The 8,957-nt window shown below is 34.4% G+C and overlaps 1 protein-coding gene across 1 annotated transcript in view; it reads right to left on the bottom strand.

Annotated features, from left to right (window-relative positions):
• Positions 1 to 8,957, bottom strand: part of LOC107737183 (calmodulin-regulated spectrin-associated protein 1-B-like) — a 23,591-nt gene extending 14,634 nt beyond the window's left edge. The window contains exons 1-4 of the mRNA XM_016548629.1: positions 8,634 to 8,957; positions 7,047 to 7,244; positions 3,160 to 3,340; positions 1,551 to 1,712 (exon numbers count right to left, since the gene is read on the bottom strand). Of these exons, the coding sequence (XP_016404115.1) occupies positions 1,551 to 1,712; positions 3,160 to 3,340; positions 7,047 to 7,243 (540 nt within the window). The 5' untranslated portion in view covers position 7,244; positions 8,634 to 8,957. The remainder of the gene's footprint in view (positions 1 to 1,550; positions 1,713 to 3,159; positions 3,341 to 7,046; positions 7,245 to 8,633) is intronic.

Genomic DNA, 8,957 nt, shown 5'->3' with positions numbered 1-8,957 from the left:
TCATTTTTTTATTCACAATCTCCTCATCACAGGCAGGCACAGCACTCATTTCAGCACGTGTTGGTGTTTGTGTGTGCTGTCTGCGTCACTCATAGTACGTGCCTATATCGTGCGCTATATCGAACAATTTTTCTATCGATATCGAAGAAGGTGTACCGTCGATAAATATCGATACCGTTTTATCGCCCAGGCCTACTTCCTACTCTTTCACATCTTTTGATTGAGGTAGGTCACTTCTCAAATCTTTTTGTTTAACTGCAGATAAATAAATGTGAAACAATATTCAATACAACAATATAAGATTTTTTTAGTAATTCAACTTTAGAGGTTTAGTTTCCTACAGAGTTTTTTAATATCATTGAGATACTATTATAGATTTTATTGTTATATTTTCGGTTTCATTTTCATTTTAGTTAAAGTTTTAGTACATTTTTTTGTGTGTTTTTGACATGTTTAGTAGTTTATTTTTTATGTCTATTTTTTATACATTGTTATTTCAGTTAAGGGACATTAAATACATTTATAATGCTACATAAGATTTTTATTTTGAATGAACTGTTAATTTGAACTTTCTATCCATCAAAAAATACTGAAAAAAAAAAAAAAAATCATAATGCTTTTTACTCCATTTTAACCTTTAAACTTAAAAAAAAAAAAAAAACCTTTATAAATAATTTCTAAATCTTTTATGTGGTCATTTTGCTCATTTATCTTAGGGTGTTTTGTGTAGATGATCTTCACAAAGAGTTTGTACAGTATAATTTCTGTTTCTTTCATTTTAACAAACTATCAAACATCTTAAAGGTACAGTAGCAAAATAACATTTATTTCTAAGGCTCAGAGAGAGGATGAAAATGACAGTGAAAAACAAAATTATAACATGCTTGGTGCAAGAAACCTTGACTAACATTATATTTGAACTTAAAGGGGTCATATGATGTTGCTAAAAAGAACATTATTTTGTGTATTTGGTGTAATGAAATGTGTTTATGCGGTTTAAGGTTAAAAAAACATTATTTTCCACATACTGTACATTATTGTTTCTCCTCTATGCCCCGCCTTTCTGAAACGCGTCGATTTTTACAAAGCTCATCGGTCTGAAAAGCGAGGTGTGCTCTGATTGGCCAGCTATCCAGTGCGTTGTGATTGGCCGAATTCCTCAAGCGTGTGACGGAAATGTTACGCCCCTACCATACTGTGATGCCTGCGGCAACCACATGTGACGACCCCAGGCTGGACTCCGCTTCGTCCACGGTGAAAGCCGATCCGGCGATCGACAGCAAGAAGTTGATGTATTTCCTCAGCAACCAGCACGGAATCAGCTCCAGGTAGATATGTGGGGGCGTGTTAGAACCAGCCGTTTTAGGTAGGTGTGGCTGACTCTTAACTTTTATAAAGAATATCTCTTTGGATTTGAGACTTTAGTCTTTGCAACTTTACAGATCTTCTTTATGCACCAAGAGCTTGTAACACTTCAAAGAGAAAAGACAAATTGAAATCGCATCATATGACCCCTTTAAATGTCCTGATTAAAGGGATGAAACACTGACCTTGTTGATCCAGAACAGCATGGCGTCCTCCATATCGAAGGGAAGCTCTTTAGAGGCGCAGAAGGTGGAGAAGCGCTTGACACTCACCACAACTCTCTCTACAGCCATCATCTCCACCGTATACGCCATCATCAGAGCGTCTATCAGCGGGATATGAGAACTCTACACACACACAAACACAAAGCAATACAACTGAACACAGGATTCTGCATATGAATAACAACTATATTCACAATACTACCATACGTTTCATTCCTGCCAACATGTGGAAATCAAATATTCAAGCTATTTATAGATTTTATCTCTGAATTTATAAATGAAAAGTTAACCCAAATTTTTGTTTTGACAAGAATAAATAAATAATAAATTAAAAATAATAAAAAAACATTTTCTGCTTTCAATATTAAATCTTTTTTTTTCATTGGGAGCAGTGTTGTTATTGTATTAAAACAAACTTTTGATAACTGAAATGAAGCTGAAATTAAATAAAATATAAACAAAGATAAAAAGGAAAAAATGAAATCGCATCATATGACCCCTTTAAAACCTAAACTTAAAAAAGGTAAACCGAAATTTAAAATGTTGCCTTGGCAACTGACTGAAATCAAACTAAAATTAAAATAAAACTGACAATAAAAAATAAAAGCTAATTCAAGATATTAATAAATGCTGATAAATAATTACTAATAAATACTATAACTATACTAATAAATATATAATGTACTATAAATAAAACTAAACTGCTGTGAATTTACATGTTTGGAAATCAGAACTGCAATGTGACTGATGAACCTTCCAGTGATTTTGATCAGAATAAATGGAATTAATAAAATTTCATATTTCTTTCTTAATCCTAGAACAAAAGATTAAATGTTGTGCTGTCATGTGGTGATGCTCATGGCTGCTCATCTCATAAGTATAATCATTCTGAAAGTTAGCTAATGGAAACTAAAAGAGACTTTGTGTTTGGGTGCTGGTCCATTAGAGAAACACTATGGGTGTTTCCAATGGCCTACAAACACACACGTCTGGTTGTGGCGCTCCATCACCCCAGCAGGTTTTGAACAGATGGTCCTACTGTGCCCGAGTTCTGTCCTCAGATACACCTCTCCAAATCTCACACACACACACACACACACACACACACACAGCTCACTTTCAGCAGCCTTCGTTTAGGAAGTATTTTTCCCAGCTATTTTCTCTACAGGATTTTTTTTTTTCTTAGTTTCTGGGTTTCTTTAAGCATGTCTATATAGTTATTTATTTATTTATTTTTATAAAATTTAATATATATAAAGGTTTATTTAAAAAACATAAATATTTTACGGTTTTATCTTATTTTGCTGCTTTTCTGTTTCTATGGTAAATAGCAGATTTCCTGATTGGTTGATCTTGATTTAGAATTATGGGTAGTTTGGTTCTTCAGCAATTAAACATGATATTTTAAAAAGGTGGAAAGGTCTGTTTTAAGGTTTAAACATTATTATTTAGTTTCACTATGTGTGAACCTAATGTGATTTTACTTCTGGAAGCGGACTGTTGCACTCTATTAGACACACTGTAACCTCGGCACTATCTTCAGGTAAGAAGTCAAAGGTGGAAATCACACCATCTTAATGGGGGTGGAGGAGAGGTCGTCGTAGGAGACGGGTGTGTCGTCTGCTTCTCTGACACATATTCCGCGGCGTGCGAGCGTCTGGATGACGGCCTGATGGGAGGTGAGCGCAGACGCCTGGTCGCCCTTCAGCAGCAGCCCGCACACCCTGCAGTACAGCTCCGAGGACAGAAATTTATTTAAAAAATTCATTTATTCTATTTCAGCTAGTAAGCAAGGCACTTAGTTGAAGCACTAAAATTAACTACAATTAAAAACGATATAGACATTTTAAATAATAATAATAATAATAATAATAATAATAATAGACAAAAACACACAACAAAATCACTAAAACTTTACCTGAAATTAAAATGAAAAAAAATAATATAAAAATAAAATTGAATTCAAAATCTTAAGAAAAATATCAATGCATATTGATATTATTTAGATTAAAATGTAATAATTAGATTACAATTTATTTAGAAAAAAATTAGATAAATAGGATGTGTGTGTGCACGTGTGTGTATATGTATGTGTATACACACACACAAATTATAATAATTTCAGAAAATAATTTTTTTTATATACGGAAAATTTAGAAAAATATTTTAAGAAATACATGATCTAGTAATTATATAATATATAATGATTCGATTTTAAGATATGTATAACATTACATAATAATAATTATAATACCCCAAAAGTGAACCGTACCGAGCCGTACCGTACCATGCAGTGGAAAAACGCCAATTGATAGCAGAGGAGCGGATCCAGCGAGAGCTTGATGGGGCGACGCGGAATGAAAAAGTTTTTTAGGAGCCGGGGCCGAGCCGTGCCGTGCCGTACCGAGCCGAGTCGTACCACGCAGTGGAAAAGCGCCATAAGACGACCGCGTTTTTTCAGATGTATTTCCAAGAAAAAAACATCGTCTTATATTCGGGACAATACGGTAATATATGTAAATATTACCGGTATTATTGTTATAATAAATTATTTTAATTGTCCTAAAAATGTAAAATATAATTTCTCTCTCTCTCTCTTTTTTACATTTTGTGTAAAATGTGACCTCTAACTATCAATAAATTGTAAGTGGAGAATTGACAAATCAGACTGTAAGAACTGTAGACAGATTGTATGGAAAAGACAAACGAAAAACAAAAGGTGATTTTGAGATCAGCCACTAAAATGGCTAACATCTTGCCTGCCGAATCAAACACAACCAACACAAACACTTCTACAGAAAGACACGACATCAGGCGTCTCAGTGGGATTACACATTCACATCTTCAGTGCTAGGCTAATTATAGCTAACTGCTAAGCTAATGCGGCTAAGCGACGAGACAATGTTTATTCCACTTGTTGGCGTGTTTGACCTCGTGTGTTTGATTCAGACGTGAGAAGAGAGCATGGTCAAGATGATAAGCAGCTTTAGGTAATGCTGACAGCACCGCAGGTGGAAAACAGTCACCGCTTATTATTAGTGCAAGCGCAAAATGACACTTTTTCCTTTAAATTGTCCATTTCTCTCTTAAAGGTAAATTTTTTTGTTTGTTTGCATATTTTTCCACTCTGCCAAGGGTCAATCTGAGGTTTCGTTAAATTAGGAGGTCAAAGGTCAACCAGTCAGATTAAAGCCTGAGGAAGATTAACAGTGGCCGACTGTCTAATAACCCCTGATGAGACGTGTGTGTGTGTGTGTGTGTGTGTGCGCAAGTCTGCATTTGACAAATCCTACAAAGACAACACTAAATAAATACAGCTCTGGTGGGACGTTTGAAAGATGGGAATATATGGGATTTATTTTGAGGTGGAAAGAGACCAATCTTTCAAATCAAACTGGAAAATTGGACTGGTCACTCTGAAACTGTATCTGGTCAACAAATGCTTACATATTGCAGCAAAAGTTAAAATGTTAAATTCAGCTGTATGACAGAGCGTCACTTTCTTTGAGATTTTCCCATGTGTTTTTTTTTAACTCTTTGTAAAACACTGTTCCTGTTGAAATCAGAGAATATGTACCGTTTGCACAGAGTGAACTCTAGTATCCCTAAATGTCTCACAAGACCATTCAGAATCAGAATACCATGGTACCACTTTCTTTTAAGATACACGCTTAACCACACACTTTTCATCTTTTTCAATGAAGACATTTGCAATGAAGATAACCCTTAAATATCCCAGAATATTAAAATAAAATATTAAAAAATAATAATATATGTGACCCTGGAGCACAAAACAGTCATAAGTAGCATAGGTGTATTTGTAGCAATAGCCAAAAATACAATGTATGGTCAAAATTATAAATTTTTCTTTTATGCCAAAAATCATTAATATATTAAGTAAAGATCACGTTCCATGAAGATATTTTGTAAATGTCCTACCGTAAATATATCAAAACTTAATTTTTGATTAGTAATATGCATTGCTAAGAACTTCATTTGGACAACTTTAAAGGGGATTTTCTCGATATTTAGATTTTTTTGCACCCTCAGATTCCAGATTTTCAAATAGTTGTATCTCAGCCAAATATTGTCATACATCAATGGAAAGCTTATTTATTCAGCTTTCAGATGATGTATAAATCTCAATTTCAATATTCAAAATTGACCCTTACGATGACTGGTTTTGTGGTCCAGGGTCACATATATACTTTTAATTTCAAATTTATTTTTTAAATGAATCCTGGTACATTTGTTAAACATTCCAGAATATTTAATAATTTTAATACATTGTTAATAATTGTATTAATAATAATTCTAATAATATAATATTACTCTGTATACATTCTAATAATAATAATAATAAAAATAATATTAAGCGACTATAATATTGTATATACATAATAATAATGATAAATTCTGTATATACACATTACAGTTAAAAGCTAACAACAATTGTATAATATTAAATTAAAGATAATATTATATATGCTATAAATGCTCTTTATATAATACTAATATTATATATGTTCTATATACACATTACGATCCAAAGATTATATTACAACTTTTAAAAACTGTTTCATTTTATAATATTAAACTGAGATTTCTTAAATGTATATATATATATATATATAATATTTATAGAGTTTTAGCTTTTAGTTTTAATTACTTTTTCTTATTTGTAAGTCGCTTTGGATAAAAGCGTCTGCTAAATGACTAAAAGTAAAGTAAAGTAAAGTGTGTGTATGTACTACTTCTCATTAATAAATAAAGGCTGACAGTCAGAAATGGGTCACACACACACACACACACACACGAGGGTTTCCCTCACAATGACATCTGACTACACCTTCAACACTGGACAAAGAGCTCCAGAGCAAAACTCCACATAAACCCGCAATATCACATCAAATAATCTTTATCTCTGCTCTAGCTGAGGAGGCAGTTTCAGTCAGACCCTGAAAATCTCTGAGGAAGGACAAGTCAAATACTATAACTCAACAATATTCTGAAATATTACAACTGAGCATTTATATTCAGATTTGTTGATTTAAAAGGTAATGTACATAATGTAAAAGCTGTTTTAGCAAGTGTGACAGTATGCATGGGATTTCAAACATAGACAATGCATTGTACATATATTATGAATATAAAACATTAAGCAAATGAGGGCGCTTAAATTAGACCCTTTTCCCTCATTCATATGCATGAGGTCATCAAGGTCAAAGAAATCTTACAGATCAATATGGATCTATTAGAAATCATGACAAAGCTCATTTCAAATGATAATCAAAAATTATAATTTCAAAGTTATCGTAATCAACTACATAAATATCTACATACAATCAGACAAACATTAAATATTTTCCGAAATATTACATTAGCATCACAGAAATTTAATAGGTATTATCGCACAGCTCTCTATATAAAGGATTAATATTCTTCTCTTCTCGTCACTGTTTGTAAGAGGGGGATTGCAGAAAAGAGATGCACTTACCTTCCCCGTACGCTTTGGCGAACAACCAGCGGAGGTTTGCTTCTATCTTGGCTCTGGCCGAGTCGTACATTTCCAGCGGCACGATTTCAAGTCCACCTTCAACCGAATCCGCTCTTCTCGGGACATCGTCCCCACCTGCAAGCGCACCTACATCCATCCTAAACACACACACACACATGTGGTCAAGAGTTACTGAAAACATCTTAAACAGTTAATCAAAAAAAAATTTACAATTCAGTCAAAGGAGTAATTAATTTTGTCTTCTATTCCTCATAAAGCTATCACATAGCTTCAGATGATTTTCAATATATATGTTTGAATTTTATGCTCCTTTTGGGTCCATTTGGAAGCTTGACAGTCATCGCTATGCAAATTATTAATCAAGTTTTGAATGACATGAGTAGAGATTCAACTATACCTTTAATAACCTGTTAAATCAAAATTGGAGTTGTGTTCCTTATAAAGTTGCTTTGAAGTCATCTATATGCTAAAATAAAAATAAATCTTCGGGATGCACACACATTTAAAATTTCTCTTCTAGGAAAACAGACCCAAATATTGACGACTCATCCTGTATTTAGGAGCATAAACAAACTTTTGTCCAATAAAATGCTTTCTAGAATGAAATTTCAAAAATCTATGCTATTCTGCCTAAGGAAATTAAATATGAATAACTATTTATGTTGATATGAATTGTTAAAGAGTAAGCTGGAAAAGTGAAAAACGGTCCTATAATGAGGTGAAAAATAATTTGCCATGATCTAACAATATGCCTGGATCATGATGACTAGAAGATATAAAAAATGATAGAAACAAGTGCACATAGGAAATGGTTGAGAACAACAACAACAACAAAATGTTACTGATATATTTCACTTTATATCTTTTTTATTACCACTTCTTCTGTTCTTCTATATATTTTTATATTTTCAAACTAGAATAGTCAGCTTGTACAAAAGACAGCATGTATTGTACTGCTGCACATTTGACAGATGAAACGTCTTTGACTGTGATGTACCATGGTACAAACCATCAGTGTACCATGGTACTACCTCAGTATTCAGCACACCCTTTTAATAAAGACAGTTTACAGTCATTGTAAAACCCAATGTAATAACGTGAGTGTCCAGAAACCCCAAAGCAGCCCAAAAAAGGCCAACATCCAGATCCTGATCCAGAACAGACCAAACAATGAATTATCTTATTGATGAACACAGAAGAACAATCACCTACCAATAACCCAAAATGATCTTATTGATGAACACAGAAGAACAATCACCTACCAATAACCCAAGATAAGACAGCGCTGATGAATGGCCATTCAAAAGTGATGAAAGCATGTTTGTGTTGAACACAAAACAATTAAATATGATGTATATCTGCGTGAAACCCTCACTGCAGACGAGAGATTATGAATGAACGGAGCCGCTTTACTATCACTATCAGAAATATAATCTGTGTGCACCTGTCAGCGGCCAAAACCGGCGACATCAGCGACGCCAGACCGAGCCGAGCCCCATCAGAGCGGAATTTACCTCAATCCACGCGTCAGATCCACAATCCAGCTTTAAAGATGCGTGAATATTCCCGACGCGTTGAACGAACGCTCCCGCGGGCGTCTGTTCGTTGCCCTCCCCGCCCAGCGCGGCCTCCGCTACATGACGCGCCGCCAGATATTCAGCAATTATCACGTAAACGGAGGTCAGAACGCGTTTGGAAAACGTCCCGGTTCAAAACGACATATTTGCTCGTGTCTCTTCTGCCATCCGAGCGCTCGTTCATTGTCTGGCTGCCGTTGTCATGGGAGACGCCGCGGCCCGCCGCTGTTATTGTCACTATGGATATATATATAGGCCTATGCAAGCTCATGG

Source organism: Sinocyclocheilus rhinocerous, unplaced genomic scaffold (assembly GCF_001515625.1).
Source record: "Sinocyclocheilus rhinocerous isolate Xijiao unplaced genomic scaffold, SAMN03320098_v1.1 scaffold284, whole genome shotgun sequence".
In the NCBI taxonomy this organism is placed as follows: domain Eukaryota; kingdom Metazoa; phylum Chordata; class Actinopteri; order Cypriniformes; family Cyprinidae; genus Sinocyclocheilus; species Sinocyclocheilus rhinocerous.
This window is presented reverse-complemented; position numbering and strand designations above follow the sequence as displayed.